The sequence below is a fragment of the Phyllostomus hastatus genome, unplaced genomic scaffold (genome assembly GCF_019186645.2).
Source record: "Phyllostomus hastatus isolate PE091 unplaced genomic scaffold, TTU_PhHast_1.1 phas_contig_210, whole genome shotgun sequence".
NCBI classification, from domain to species: Eukaryota; Metazoa; Chordata; class Mammalia; order Chiroptera; family Phyllostomidae; genus Phyllostomus; species Phyllostomus hastatus.
Window position 1 is genome coordinate 39,021,560 of NW_025333737.1, and position 15,406 is coordinate 39,036,965.

The following is a 15,406-nucleotide window of genomic DNA, read 5'->3' on the forward strand; positions in this document are numbered from 1 at the left end:
AGACGTCAGGCACAGGGCGGCCCCAGCGAGCGCTGGGCGAAGGACACGGCTCTCGCCGCAGGGCATGCGGGTCCTTCCGGGACGGACCGGAGTCCGTGTCCGCGGGCAGTCTGAGTCGCCGCGCCTGGAGGGCGGGCGGGCGGGGCCGCTGTGCGGGGAGTTTTTGAGTCGCGCGATGCGTGGCTACTGGGTCAGGGGCCCTGACCCCTCTGCCCTTAGGTCGTCAAATAAAAAATGACAGCAGCCAACACAGTAGCTGTACGGCGTGAATGAATCAACACGATTCCTATTTCTTTTACCAGATCTGCAAAAATACATGTGTTTGTTGGCGTGTTGCAGTTTCAGTCCTTAGTCCGTGTGCCAGGAGACGAAAGGTCGAACATCGCAGATCTGGAGGTCAGGGGCCGGAAGCCGGAAAACCCAGGGTGCCCGGGACGGACTCGGCGCCCAAGAACCCGTGGGAGTTTGGGGCCCCGGGTTCTAGACCAGTGAGCCGGGGCGGAGGGGGCCGGCAGGCAGCGCCGCGCAGGAGAGACGCCCTGTCGAGTGGGTGCTCCGGCCCACGCTCCCGTGGGCCCGCCGCATCTCCAGCCAAGCGGGGCCTCCCCGCGCCTCGGGGCCCCGAACGGGACGGAGTCTGAGCTCGGACCTTGCGGGGGCTGGGCGCCGGGACCACCCCTGACGGGCTCCGACGACTCGTAAACCAGACGCGGCCCCGCGGCCGTTCCTGCTCCTTCTTCACGAAGGGGCCGCGGGCCGGGCGCCGGGCGGGCGTCTGCGCAGTCGGGGGTCTCGGGTTTCTCCCCGCCCCCGCACGGCACCGGCCGCCGGCGCGCTGCCGCCGGGCCCTCCGCTCTCTCGGACCCGCTTTCTAGCTTGGCCCCCGTCTCTCTCCGCGCCTTCTTCCATCCCGGGCGACCCCTCCTCCGCGCGGCGCCCCAACCGGTCCCACTCCCCGGACCACGCGCCCCCCGTGCAGGGTGCTCCCGAGGCGCATCACGCTGCGGTCTCCGCCGCGTTCTGCCGGGGCGCACCGGGCCGGGCGCGGGGCGGGGAGCTCTCCGCGGCTCGCGGGGCGGGGTTCCGGCGCGGGGCGGCCGGCGGGGCGGAGCGGCCGGGCGGGCACCGCCCCCCAGCTGAGCCGGGACACGGGCTGCTGACTCGCCGACTTCAGAGCTCGGGCGGCGGCGGCGGCGGCGGGCGCAGAGCTCCGAGCTGCTCCAGAGGCTCCGGCGGCTCCAGCGGCCGCTATGGGCGGGCGGCCGCGCCGGCTGCGCGGGGGGCGAGCGACGTGACTCGCCCGGACTCTGAGCCCGGCCGTGCGGGTCGCGAGTCTGCTCAGTGGGCGCGCGCGGAGCCGGCGCCGAGCGGGAGCCAGAGCATGCGGAGCGCGGCGCGGGCGGCCGGGGGGCGCGCGGGGCGGCTGTGGCCACGGCCCCCCTCCCCGGGCCCCGGCCCGCCGCCGCCGCTGCTGCCGCTGGCCATGCTACTGGCCGTGCTGCTGGGCGGCGCGGGCGCGCAGTACTCGAGCGACCTGTGTAGCTGGAAGGGGAGGTGAGTCCGCGAGGCGAGGCGCGACCCTGGCCCTGGGGCCGCACTGCTCCCCTCCCCGCGGGCAGAGCGTGCGGGGGCGCGGGGTACCGTGTCCAGGCGGAGCGCCGCCCCCGCCGCCTCCGCCCCGGGTGCTAGAACAAAAGAGCCGGCGGCGTCCCGGTGCCCCGGCCCGGAGGACGCCTGCGGGAGGCGCGCCTGCCGCGCTGCGGGTCCGTCCCGGCTGGGGCAGCCCGCTTGCCCCGCACTCTGCAGCGCCTGTCCCCGCTTGGGTCCCCGAGAGTCTTGGCCGCCGACCCCGAGGGTTGGGATCGGTCCTTTGGCCCTTCCCGGCCCTTGCCCGCTGCCTACCCGCCGCGAGGGGGTGCGCGCCCCCGGGCCTGGAGGAGCGGGGCCTGCGCTCCGGGCCGAGCGAGAAGGGACGGCCGAGTCTGCCGGAGGGGGCAGCAGCTTGGGCGGACTGAGCGGGGCCCTGGCGCGGACAGCAGCGCCGACCAGGTCTGTGCGGGCGGAGACCTGTGCGAGGGGCGGAGTACGGACCTGGCTGAGCCCCCTGCCCTCGCCCGGTGAAGGTCAGGCCGCCCTTGGCAGCGCGCGCGCTGCGCTGGGTGACCCCCCTTCACGCCCCTCCGCTGTGGCAGCCGAGGACCTTTTTAAAAACTGAAGTGTGAGGAGCAGAGAGGAGCGCAAGCCACAAGTGTGCGCGGGCGGGGTGCCGGAGGGAACAGCTACTCAGGATGAGAAACCACCGTCCCCAAGGCGCCCTCGGCCGTCCTGGCAGCTCGCGGTTAGCGCAGCCCGTCCTGCGCCCCGGGAGTTGCGGGTTCAGGAGTTTGCTGTGGGAGACGCGCATCTCCTCCGAACAGGCCGTGGGCTTGGCCGCTCTGGGTCCTGGTGTCCCCGGGGCAGGGCCCCCGGGCAAGCCCCCGACCTTATCCGATGGGGAGACCCCGCTGCAGACACCTCGTGATGGGGGCAGGGTTGCCCGGGGATTGTTTTGAGGGAAGGCGGATTTCTGAGAAGGCTGGAGCTGTGCCGGCGCTGGACTCTCGGTCAGCAGGGCGGCCACTGGTCATCGTGGTGTTTACGGGCCGGTTCTCTGTGGACACTGGCAATTACCCTGTTCCCTTCTCGCGCTGCCCACTCCTCCTTGAGCGGAGGTCCCAGGGCCCTGAGGTTGGCGCTGGTGCCCTCCCTCACGGCAGAGCAGGGAGGAGGAGCCGGGCTGGACCAGAGTGGGGGTTGGCCTGACGAAAGGGGTGGCAGCAGCGAGCTGGGCTGGCGGGAGCCCCTGACACTGACACCCTCCGTGGGGGCCGCCCCTGCCCAGTGCCAGTAACTTAACCTCCTGCTCCGCGGCCGCAGCTGAGTGAGTCAGCGCACCACCACGCTGAGGCCCCGGGGTGTCTCCCGCTTCGGCAGATCGAAAGCAGCGACCCAGTCCTACCCCCCCCCCCCCAGCCTGAGTCTCCAGAGGAGGAGCTGACACTCTGCCCCAAGGCTGTGCCAGCGAGGGCCGGCGGGTGCTGGGGAGGGGAGTCCTTCCACCTCCCGCTCCGGCGCATCCTCTCACCTGCCTGGAGAAACAGGGTCACTGCCCTTCCGTCGTTGCCAATGTGCCCGGTCCCTGACTCCCCCAGTTCCTCCGCCGGGTGCAAAGGCACCGAGTGAGCCGCTGCAGAGCTGTGGCGGCGGGTGGGGGTCTTGGGGGGGCGGTGGGCAGGGCGGAGAGGAGCTGGCCAGGCAGCATTCCTGGAGTATGAGCCCCCGTGGAGCTGTGATTGCTGTCCCCCGCCCCCCATCAGTGTGCTGCTTGCTGGGGGCGGGGGGGGGGTGTGTGTCTGCCGACTGCAGCCTGTGTGGTGTGGCCCGATGGGCGGTGGGTTCTGATCCCCTGATTGGGAGAGAGTTGCTCTTTGTGACACTGGCCACTCAGGCCGGCAGGCGGAAGTGTGTTTCCAGGCCGCTGAGCCTGTTGAAGTGTCCATTGCCCTGGGCAGGGCACTGCAGGTACGGCACACCTGGGCTCTCTCCTCTGCCTCAGGCTCCACCTGAAGCCCTTTCTGGCTCAGTGAACCAGAGACGTAATTTCCCTCTGGTGACTCCAGGTTCGGGCCGGACAGCAGGGGAGTGGTGCGGGCTGTGCTGCCCCTCTACTGACCACGTCAGAGAGTCCCCGGATCAACCTGGGACTCACCGTCTCTTCCACAAAGGTGCCGCACAGGTGTGCCCTCCTGGGCACAAGTGAGACTTGTCCACTCTTTTTTGTTTAAGAAAAATGCATGAACTGAGTTTAAATAATCCACAGTGGAACCAGCCTTCTCATTCCCTAAGGCCGAATAAGTTTTCTCCGTGTCCTGCAGCTCCATCACAGTAGAAAAGTCGCCTGCTTTTTTCCTGGCCTGGCTAGCAAGCCACTGGCCTGTCATGTGACTGTTGTAACATGCCACCATCGGTGACTGTTCAGACACGGTGCATTTTTGCACCTCCAGCCATTGTGCATACATAGGAGGGTTTTTTCCCAGGTTGGCTGTGACGCCGGAGGCTTAGAGGTGAGCTGCATGGCTCTAGTCCCTGGCAGGAACCGGACGTGCCCCGAGCCCTTGACCTCATTCAAAGAGCAGGGGTCCGGGGCTGAGAGGTCCGTGGGCTGAGTAGGTGTTTGTCTGCAGGGCGTCTGGCCTGCCACCTGCGGCCGTCGGTGGTGTGAACACCCTGCACTGACTGCCTTGGGGACTCCTGGTGTCCTCGATGCTTTAGGAAGATGGGCAGAGCCCCGCAGGCTGGGCCGCGGGTGCAGACCCCGCTGTGTGGGCCAGCGAGGATGTTAGTTAAAGGGTGAAGTGATGTGGCCGGCAGCGTCCAGACTCGGGTCTGCCTCCCCTGGGCAGCTGTGGGTCGGCCACCTGTCCCCATGAGGGTTTCCTCGCTCCTGCCTGAGATGTAGGTGGCAGGTGGACCCCCCTTCTTCTCCCTCCACTGTTGAAATTAAGGTGACTTAGTGAGGGGCCCGAAGCCTCTGGGGTGGGTTCTTCACTCCCTCGCCCCACCGGAGGGAGGCGGAGCCTTGGACAGAATGGTTTTTGTGGGAGAGGGAGTTGAGGATGGGTGCTTGGGCATGGGGCAAGTGTCCAGCCGCCCCTGGGGGCTGAAGACCGGAGCAGAGGGACACTGTGATTCAGTTTGTGTTGGCTGCGTACGAGCAGAGCTGATTATAATCATCTGTGGCAGCCACTCACCATTTAGTCTAATTTTTCACACAGCACTATAATTATGCCCATCCCCACATACGTGTCAGATGAGCATGTATGAGTTTTATGTGACTGTAATTTGTGAGTCTGCTCCGTGCGTGCAGGCCTGGTAGGCGTCGGAGGCTGGGCTGGCTGCTCGTGACCCAGGGCGTGTGGGGCGGGCAGCCGGGTGAGGAGGGTTCACCTCCTCGCCGCCGCCGTCTGATGTGGTCTGCAGGATGACGGCGCAGCCCGGCCTGCAGCTGGCTGTCGTAGGAAAAGTGAGGTTTTCTGGGGCCCAGCGCATGAGTCACCAACAGCAAACGCAAACCATATGTGCTGTGTTTTCTGCTCTGTGGAAGGGGTTCTGGTAACACACTCAGGCCGGGGCTCTGAGTGTGGCTTTGTTTATCCCGAGTAAAAATCCCAAGAATGCGGGCGAACCTGTCTGAGATCTGATCAGATCCCCGGGTCGGGTAACCGAACGCTCAGCCCAGGTCGGTTCTGGGGCTGCGTGGCGGCTGTGACGCAACCGTGGACACGAGCAGACGCTGACTTGAAAATTCGGAGCGGGGGCAAGGAACCTCGACATTTTCGATGGTTTCGATTTCTGGAAAACACAGCGTGATGGTTTCACTGGAGACCTGTCTGGCTGAGAGTGCGGCACACTTCGTATTTTCCTGTTGGGTGTTTACTAGGAGTGGGGCGAGCGGGTTCCCTGGGAACCCCCCACCCCCCCCGGGAGCACCAGGCGTCTGTCTGCTCAGCCCCGGCTTCGCCGCACGATCCCTCTCGCGCCTGGCCCCTGGGGAGGACCGCTCCCCCACTTTCATACCCTCAGTGATGTTTGAGTTCGTTTAAAAAGTGTCTTCCTCAGAGGAGGGTCTCGAGGTTTGCAAGTGACTGAAGAAGCAGCCGCATCGTCACCACGAGGAAAATACGGGCACGAGGCTGTCGGTGGGGTGCCGAGAGGGCTCCCAGACCACTGACATTCCTGGCTGGTTCACCAGCTACTGAGTTACTTGTGCGGGTGGGTCCCGGACGGCCCCGGTCACCCGAGTCTGCCCCTACCCTCCACGCTCAGTGGGGACCCCCACTGTTTCCCAGCCCCCCCTCCATCACCTGGAACTGGGGTAGGTGCCTTGCCGGCCGGCAGACACTGCGCGTCCAGGTGTGGGGAGGGGCCTGGGCGCCCGATGCCAGCCCTGACCGCCTCCCTGGGAACGGCCGGTGCTGCGGGCCCAGCTGATGCTGGCCTGCTGGCCGGTGAGGGGGCGGCGAGCCGGCGGTGAGGGGGCGGTGAGGGGGCGGCCCCGGCTGACCCTGTCTCCCTCCGCAGCGGGCTGACGCACGAGGCCCACAGGAAGGAGGTGGAGCAGGTGTACCTGCGCTGCTCCGCGGGCGCGGTGGAGTGGATGTACCCGACCGGGGCGCTCAGCGTCAACCTGCGGCCCAACACCTTCTCGCCCTCCCGGCGCCTGACGCTGTGCATCAAGCCCCTCGCGGACTCCTCGGGGGCCAACGTTTATCTGGAGAAGACTGGAGAGCTGAAGCTGCTGTTCCGGGACGGGGACCACGGGCCGGGCCGAGGGCGCTGCTTCGGCTTCGAGCAGGGCGGCCTGTTCGTGGAGGCCACGCCCCAGCAGGACATCGGCCGCAGGACCACGGGCTTCCTGTACGAGCTGAGCGGCCGGCGCGCCGGCTCGGACCTGCACACTCTGTCGGGTGAGTGGGGCCTGGGGGTGCAGGGCGGGCTCCCTGGCCGCCGCCGTCGGCAGCCCTGGCCTTTCTCATGTGCCAGGATTCTCCGATTTTCTCCTGCCCCCTGCCCCTGCCCCCAGCACAGCCTCCGTGAAACTGCTCAGCAGGCCCACTGGCGGCTGAGGGGGTGCCGAGGGGGGTGCCAGGGCCCCAGCAGACAGCCCTCCTGTGGGCGGTGAGCTCGCTGTGTGGCGAAGGTGGTGTTGGACGTGAGGGTGTTGTCAGCCTTCTGGAAAGTCCTTGTTTGGACTTCGCAAGCACGGGTCTCCCAGGAGTGTGTTACTTGTGGAGGGCGGTGAGTGTCCCCGAGAGTGACCGTGGGTCGGAGCCGTGGCAGGGCCTCACTCCCTGACACGCGCACCTTCCACCACGAGCTGTGGCGGGTTTGGAGGGGACGCTGGCACCGTTCACGCTGTCCCAGCGTTCCTTCTGCCACGTGAACTGGCTGCGGCCGCTCCAGCGCCGAGTTCTGGGTGGGGCTGGGGGCTGGCCCACATCCCTGGTGCAGACCCACCGTGTCCTGAGTCCCGGGGCCAATGCCGGGTTTTGGAGGCGTTTGGTGGGTGGGTGGGTGAGTGTGTGGACCCTCGGTGTGGAGGCTCCAGCAACGTGCCAGAGCGAGGCTGCGGGGGGCCAACAGGCAGAGCCAGAGCCCCCGCTGCTGGGCCCTCGGGGGAGCTGCTGTGGTGCTCTGGGAGCCCGGGGGAGGGGTCTGGAGGAGCCTGGGGGGGGTCTCTCGGCGGCCAGGGCTGTGTGTGCACAGGTGAAGGTGGTGAGTTGGCTTTAGACTTCCATTCCTTTTTGTTTGGAGGGGAGCAGGCAGCTTTGGGGGGGCCCTGGGTGGAGGTGGGGCTGGCCTCGGAGAGTGTGGTGGGCGGTGGGGGGGGAGCCCTTGGTCACCCAGGACAGGTCCTGCCCCTCGTGCCCTGAGCAGCCCAGGGCTGCCTTCCGCCCAGCCTCCCTCTCGCTCTGAGGCTCGGTGTCTGAGTGTGCGGGGTCGGGCGGCCAGGGCTCTGGGGGTGCCGCCTGTGTCGGTTCTGAAGCCGGCCGGGACGGAGATGCCCTGGGTGGGGCGGGGGTGGGCGTGCAGGTGTGAGCTCGAGGTGTCCCGGGAGCTGGCTGCAGGAAGGCTGCTCCCTCGGGGACCGGCTGGGGGGACGGTCAGGTGGGGGTCCCGCAGGGACCCTGTTAGCGCCCCCAGAACCGCGCAGTCTCTGCGTTTCAGCTGCGACTGGGAAAACCCGACCTGCTGGGACCTGAAAGGTGCCGTTTCCTCCAGCCCGTGGGTCCGCGTTTCACTGTGCCGTGTTCTTGGCTCTGGTCGGTTTTCAACACTTTAATTCTCGCTCAGACCGAACTTCCCTGTTGCAGAGCTTCCGTGGGGCTGGGCCCTGCCCCGTGTTGGCTGCCCAGGTGGGAGGGTGGCGCAGCGAAGCCTTCGTCTTGGTCACAGTGGGGAGGTGGGAAGGGGAGCTTACCGAGGGGACCCCGGCCTCGCTCCGGGGCCCCGGGGTGGGCGTGCTTGAAATGAAAGCAGAATCTGGCAAAGCTGGGTCACCCACCCGAGGCTCCTGACTGGGGGGTGGCTTGCTGCCGGGGGCTGGGGCTTGTCGGAGCCCCTCTCACCGACCCCTCGTTGGTGGGCCTTAAAGACGCTGGCGGAGGGGGCTTGTCCCACCTTCACTCTGTGACTCGAGGGTGATGGTGTCACTACTGCACCCCTGAGCACTGCTGTTGCCCCAGTGGGAGCCCCTGGTCCCAGCCTGGGATGACCCCAAGCCCAGGCCAGGGCTCAGGTTCTCTTTTGCCCCTCCGCCCCGCCCCCCCCCCCCGCCCCCGGCTCCAGGCCCCGCCAGTGAGTGCACCTGGGGAGCTGTCAGGCTGGTGGCTGAGCTGCCCTGGGGCCCTGTGGGGTTGCAGGGAGGAGGGGTTGCCCAAGGGAAGGGGTGCATTGTCCAGTATCCACCTCTGCCCACTGCCCCCTCGCACCCCAACACTGGACGAGGCTGGACGTCGAGGCACCTGGGGTGGCCAGGTCTCCTGTGAGGGGTGTGTCTGGGTTCCCTCGCTACCCCCGACTCAGACCTGCCTGGCCCTGGGGCGTCTGCTGAAATCTGGGCCCGCGGGGCTCCGTCTGCCGGTGGCAGGGATCTGGGGCAGTGACTGTCAGATCCTGGGCTGGGGACTCGGGGGCACCCAGGGCTCTGGGAGCTGGGAGCTGGGAGCTGGGACCAGAACCGGGCCCGGCACCCCCGCCCCCCCAGGGGGTGAGGGGCAGCAGGGATCTGGGGAGGTTGGAGCCTCCTGGCTCCCTGGGGTGTGCGCCTTTCATCAGGGCCTGGGCCCCTAAGCCTTTAATGCCCGAGGAATGGGTGCGAAATGTGGAATGTCAGCGCGGGCCATCTGGCGGCCGTGGTGTCCCCGGGCCAGGTGGGCCCTCAGCAGGCGGCGTGGCTCCGGGCTCGCTCCTGCTCTGGCCTGGCCGGGGCCTCGGAGCCTCAGGGACACGGGAGCCCCCGGGGGGGACTCGGAGGGGAGCGCCTGCCTTCACTGCCCTCCCCCCCGGGGGTCACGGCGCCCCCGTGCGCCGCCCTGCAAGCAGGAGCCCTGGGCCGGAGTGCAGGCCGCCGGGAGTGCTCCCTGCATGTGTGTCGGCCTCCCGTCACGTGGGCGGTGCAGCCGGCCTCCCTGGTGGACCGAGACGCGCCGATAGCCCAGGACGCAGAGGCCGGCAGCTCCTGGACAGGCGCGGGCGGCGGGGCTGGCGGCGGTGGGGGGTGACCCGGCCGGGGCACTGGGCTTTGGCTGCCACACAGCAGGGGGGGCAGACCTGCTGCCCATCCCCCCCACCCTGCTGCTGGTGGGCCTCACCAGAGCACCCAAGTAACCACACGGGAGCGCCTTCCGTGGCGCTGGCACCTCCTGGCAGGACCGGGAAGGCGGGAGTGGCCAGATGCAGCTCCGTGATGGACGAGGCTCCAGCCACGCCCGGAAGGTGGCCAGGCTGTTGGGGGACTGCCCTCCCCGGGGGCCCAGGGAGACAGGCACTGCCAGGATCCCCGTCTCCCAGTGGCCTGGTGCACGCGGGGGTAACCCGCAAGGAGGGCGGTGGGGCGTCGCTCCGTCTGGCACTGGGGAGCAGAGGCAGACCCCGTGTCCGCAGTCCATGTGGGGCGGCCCGTGTGGGCCCCGGACTGCAGTCTGTCATCTCACTCCGCGAGGGCCAGGGGGCAGGGGCTCCCCTCCACCTCTGGGCTCATCCCCACCCTGGTCTCCGTGCAGACAGCCCACATACAGCCTCCCCCAACCCTCCTAACAGGCGTGGGGGGGCCGACAGCCGAAGGTCAGATCCACAGCTGGGGCTGGGGGGTGGGGGGGGCAGGAGGACGTGGCCCCCGGGCTGACGAAGGTGCAGAAGGCACCCCCATCACAGGCTCCAGGGCACCGGAGGAGGCGGGCGGCCTGGGCCCCACACGACCGGTGGGCCTCACCTCCCATCGTGTTCAAAACCTGCTGTTGGGTCAGCTGGGGGGCAGGCGATCCCTCGGGGGGCCCAGTGGGTATGGAGGCCCCCACGGCGGCCTCGACGGCCGAGGTGGGCGAGTGGCCGAGTTCAAAGGGGAGAGGGAACCTGTTTTCCTTTTGCCAGGATCGCTGGTTTCCGGCACCGGCGGCCTCTCTGGCCTCTCTGGCCTCTGTAATTATCGTATGATTATTTTTTGCCTCACCCATTTTGGGGTGGAAGGGTGTGACCTTCCTGACGAGGCGGAGGTTGGGAGGGCAGCGAGGGCAGGGCCCGGCGGGGTCACCCGGGGACGGGAGGTCTGGGTGAGCGCGTCGGGCGTCGTGACCACTGGAGGCGGCTCCAGCTGGGTCCCAGCCGACACGGCCACGTTCCGCCACCTTCCCGGCTTTCTGGTCACTCCCTGCTCCAATGCCGTGTCTGCCGCTGGTCACCCGCTGGGCGTCCTCCTGCGTGGTGGTCTCCTGGGAATTGTGTGTGTGCCCCTGGCCGCCGTATGCGGGCAGTCGGGGCCGGCGTCCCTCTGTCTGTCTGCAAACCCCTCGGGCGGTGAGATCCTGGCAGAAGCCCCCCCCACCCCCGCCCCACGGCCTCCCTCCGGCACCTGCCGGCCTCACCTGGGTCCCCGTGTGGCCCCTGGCCCGCCTCCCTGGCCTGTTGTTTTCTTCTTCACTCAGCTCATTTCATGCACATTCCAGAGTAATCTTCCCGGGACGTCCACGCCCCGGCCCTCCCCTCTGCGCGGGGCAGGGGCCAGAATTCCAGCCAGCCCGCTGGCCTCCCCCTCCCCGTCTCCCGCGTACGTACGGAGGCGAGATTGGATGCGTCAGAAACCAGCACATTCCACAGCCTTTACGAGCCCGGCTCGACTGTAATTGTTTCCAGACTGCTTCTCTGGGCGTCCGCGGGCCGCGTTCTCCGCAGAGGTGACCTGCGCTTTGTGGGGCTCGGAGTCACGAGAGGGGAGTCTCCAGGGTGGCGCTTTATGAGCTCAGCTGTCAGGGATATGGCTCGTTGAGGCTGCTGGTGGGAGGCTCTGCGGCCCCCGACTGCCGCCCCCCCCCCCGGGCCACCAGGGTCCCTGTGCCCCGTGCAGGGGGGCCGGCAGTGAGCTGGCGGGTGGGGGCCAAGGACAGCTGGTCTCCACCTCTGCCCTCGGCCATCAGTGAGGTTCTGGGGCCCACGACCCCCGGAGAGGGCACAGCTCTAGGCTGGACCACACCAGTACAGGCCTGGGGTCTGGCCACAGCGTGTGGCCTGGGCCTGTTGGCCCCCCCCTCCGCCCCCGCTGTGGCTGCCTTTGGGGGTGGCGCCTCCTGCCCTGTCTCGGCTGGCTTGGAACCGAGACGCTTCTGGGGAGCATGCGTAGACCCTCACCTGCCCCCTACCTGCGCGTGGTGACGGCACACCTGGCCCAAGGGGAGCCCAAAGGTGGGCTGTGGTCACCGTGGATGTGGCTGGACGACCTGCCTTCTTGTGGGGACAGCTGCCGAGGCCACCCCCCCACCCGGGGCCAGAGTAAAGTTGGTGGAACAGGAGGCCCTCGGGGCCGGCGGTGCCGAGTGCCCCTTGGCCGTCACGCCCCTGTGCGGCGCCTCCACAGGCCCAGCAGGAGGGGGGTGGGGGACGTCCAGGTGGCCACCCTCTCTTAAGAGTGGCCTTGAGCCTGGGGTCCACCTGTGTGAAGAGAGGCCCCAGATGGGCAGAGGGCTTGGGACTTGGGGCTGGGTGGGGAGGTGCCTGCTCTGCGGATGGGCTGGACTGGCTCCCAACGCGCCTGGCAGGCTGGGCTGGTTCTGCGGCAGCTGCGGCTCCTGGTAGCTCAATGGGAGCCCGGTGGTGGGTGGGCCGGCGAGACGCTCCCTGCACAGCTGGGTGGTGACGCGCACCCACCCTGCCCAGGGGCAGGACGACGCACGTCCACCCCCAGGCTTCCCGGGGACGCTGCGCACTGGGGCCCGGAGGCCTGTCTGTGCCCCACCCGGTCCCCCGAGTCACTGCGGCTCCCCGGGGCCCTGGCAGCCGCCGGGCAGGTGACCTCATGCTCAGCCCAGTTTCGGGGCAGCGAGGGCAGCCGGCCAAGCATGCCCATGGGGCCAGCTCCGTCCAGGCCCAGTGAATGCCAAGGCCAGGGGCGCCCCGGGGCCTTTAGAACGTGCAAGGGTCACGGAGAGGCTTGTCCCAGGGAGATTTCGTAGGTGGAGTTTCTGCGGCGTTAGGGGGATTCGAGCCCAAACACGCAAACGTGAAACAGGTGAGGGAGAGGCCTTGAAATGTGCAGGAGGAGAGTCGAGGAATAAGTTGTATTTTCCCAAACCCACCGTCAAGTGGAGGAGCGTGTGGTCCGTGGGGGAGTCGTCAGAGCCCCGGGTTTCTGCCCCCCACTCCCTCCCCCGCCAGCGCCCTTCTGATGCCCCAGCTAGGCCGGAGGGTGACGGGCTGTGGGGGCAGGGCTTTGTGTGAGGCCTGTTTGGCCGGAGGGAGCCAGTCCCAGCAAAGTGGGGTGTCTCCCCGGGGACTCTGACCGGGCAGCTCTGGGAGGAGTCCGGAGGCCAGGCAGGGTCTGCGGGAGGGACCTCAGGAGGGCACCGGGGCCGCAGCGGGTGGGCGCCCCTCGCCGTGCGCTGCGCCTTGCGCGGCGGCCTCGTGGGTCCCTCCCGGCAGAGCCTTGACCCCCTGTGGGATCGAGGGGCAGGTGGGGCCCTGGGGAGCAGCTGGTGTGTGAGTGGGCAGCCCCGGCAGTTCAGGGTGTGGATGCGGAGGCCGGGGTGGGGTGGGGGGGCTCTGCACTGGTGACAGGCAAGGAGGAGCGATTCCACGTGAGTCCAGTGGCTGCTGGTGGGGCACAGGCCCATCCTGTGTCGTGCGGGGGCCTGGGGTCCCCTGCCATCGGCCCCCGGCCCGCATGCTGAGGACACGGAGGCACAGGGCAGACACCTGCGGCCAGAAACCAGAGCTCCTGCAGGGTGAGGGCCGGCGTGCCCGTGCCCGAGCCCGTGCGGCGGGCTGGGTCTGTGAGTGTGCACGTGCACGCGTGTGCGCGGCCCTGCCTGACGCGGCTCCTGTGCTCCCCCCTCGCAGCCCCCTGCCGGCCCTGCAGCGACACGGAGGTGCTCCTGGCGGTCTGCACCAGCGACTTCGGTGAGTGCACGCAGGCCCGCCGTGGGCCCGGAGAGCCTTTCGCTGCCGGCACGGACTTCTGCAGGGAGGGGGCTGTGGAGACGCTGGGCGGGGTGTCCCCTCCGTGGGCCGTAGGGCTGCACCCACCCCGCTGCAGCCCCGAGGAGGGCCGGGCACTCAGCCCCGGGGAGGGCCGGGCACTCCTGTGTATTCAGGTGATCGCTGAGCATTTCCCCACTCGGCTGAGTGAGGTGATCACTCTGGAGGCCTCACCCCGGAACCTCGCCCTCCGCCGGGTCCCCGGCTGGTGCTGCAGTCCAGGCCCTGGCGGGGCCCGGGGAGGAGGCCAGGGACCCAGCTCAGGCACAGGACGGCCACTGTCACAGCGGGACCTGCTGAGCCCGGGGCCCCGGGGGTGGGACCCTGTTGGAGCGTCTCCGCTCTGCCCTGTCCTCCCCGTCACCTGCCCCCGGGAGCCTCGTCGAGTCTGCGGTCCTGATACAAATCTCATGTTTGTGGCTGCTTTTCTTGGCCTGACTCGAGAGGCCGATGCACAGAGCGCGTTTCGTGTCTCCTGTTCCCCGGCCACGTGGCCGGCCCGGGGCAGCGAACCACACCTGCCCCAGACGAGCCCGAGTGTGTCGGGGACCACCCCGAGGCAGCCTCCCGGGCGGGAATGGCACTTTTCAGCGGGAATTTCTGGAGTGCAGAGGTCAGGGTCCGCTCCCGCGCCACCGCCCGCTCGCTGCCAGTGTGGACACGTGCTGTTGGTCCAGCGGGTGTCCCCGCGGCCTCGCTGACCCCGTCTCTCCCTCTGCAGTGGTCCGCGGCGCCATCCGGGACGTCACCCACGCGCCCGAGCGGCAGGAGTCGGCCATCCACCTGCACGTGAGCCGGATCCACCGGCAGAAGAGCCGGGTCTTCCAGCCGGCGCCCGGGGGCGGCTGGCGGGGGCGCATCGCCACGCTGCTGGAGTGCGGGGTGCGGCCCGGGCGCGGCGAGTTCCTCTTCACGGGACACATGCACTTCGGGGAGGCCTGGCTGGGCTGCGCCCCGCGCCTGGAGGACTTCCAGAGGATGTACAGGGAGGCCGAGGAGAGGGGGCTGAACCCCTGCGAGATGGGCGTGGAGTGACCGCGGGGCCGAGGGGTGACCGGACCGGGGTGGGCGCCTGGCGTTCACACGGAGTCTGATGCTCGAGGTCCCGGTGAGGGGCCCGACCCCATGATTGGAACTGCTGTAAAATACAAACTAAGTTATTATATTTTTTTTAAAAAAGAAGTGTCCGCGGCAAACGAACTCCTGTGCCTGTGTGCCGTTTCATGCTGCTTCTCTGGAAGCACCCGGAGTCCTCGCACTTGGCTGATGTTTGGGGGGAGTCTGGCGTGGCCCCCAGCGAGCCCCCAGTCCCGGGGTTTGGGCAGAGCTGGGACGCCACTCCAGGCGGTTCCTTACCTGGCCGGCAGAGGCGCATCACCACGCTGCCGCGGTGGTGCCAGGATGGAGATTCACGAAGCCACACGCTTGCCTCTTCCGCTTGGTTTTCACTCTTTGGGGAACGTGCTCTGCCAGCCGTGCCCACTGGGGCCGCAGGCCGTCCCCTCCAGGGGGCACCTGCGGGGCCGGGGTGTGCGTCTGCGGCGCTGAGCCGGGCGCCGCCTGGGGCTTCTCCCGGGAGCCCCACGGCCCTGCCCTGTCACCCCGACACTCAGCCAGATGCCCCCTCCTCCTCCCTTGTCATTCAGATCCTGTCCTTTGACCCCAACATCCCCCAAATGCCACAGCAAGTCTCTGGACACCCAGGGGCTGGTCTGCGCAGGGTCAGTGGCCTCACATCCTCAAGGATGAGTCACTGTAGTGCGGGAACAGATGACCGCGGCCCCGGGGCTCCACCGGACGCTGTCTGTGGCCTGTGAGGCCCGCACCCCTCTGGAGGCTCCAGGGTGGAGCCGGCCTGTCTTCCTCTGTGTCCTGCGTCTAAATGTCCCTCCTCTCGTAAGGGCACCGGCCCCCAGGGAAAGGCCCACCCCAGTGACCCCCACCCGATCACATCTGCAAAACCCCACTTGCCAGTGTGTTCACACTTGCTGTGTCTGGGTAGACAGGAATTTGGGGGGCACTATTGACCTCAATACAGGGTCACTGGGGTGTCAAGTCATAAGACCTGAGCCGGCACTCTCCGCTTTGAATGGGGTGACTTCTCGGCAGCTGTTGAGACCGA

The 15,406-nt window shown here is 68.3% G+C and overlaps 1 protein-coding gene across 1 annotated transcript; it reads left to right on the forward strand.

Moving 5' to 3' along the window:
* Positions 1-1,156: 1,156 nt before the first annotated feature.
* On the forward strand, positions 1,157-14,484 carry METRNL (meteorin like, glial cell differentiation regulator). Its single transcript, XM_045837557.1, has 4 exons — positions 1,157-1,554; positions 6,121-6,506; positions 13,147-13,206; positions 14,006-14,484. Exons 1-4 carry the CDS (start codon positions 1,382-1,384, stop codon positions 14,317-14,319), a joined length of 933 nt encoding a protein of 310 aa, XP_045693513.1. The 5' UTR covers positions 1,157-1,381; the 3' UTR covers positions 14,320-14,484.
* Positions 14,485-15,406: the final 922 nt, after the last annotated feature.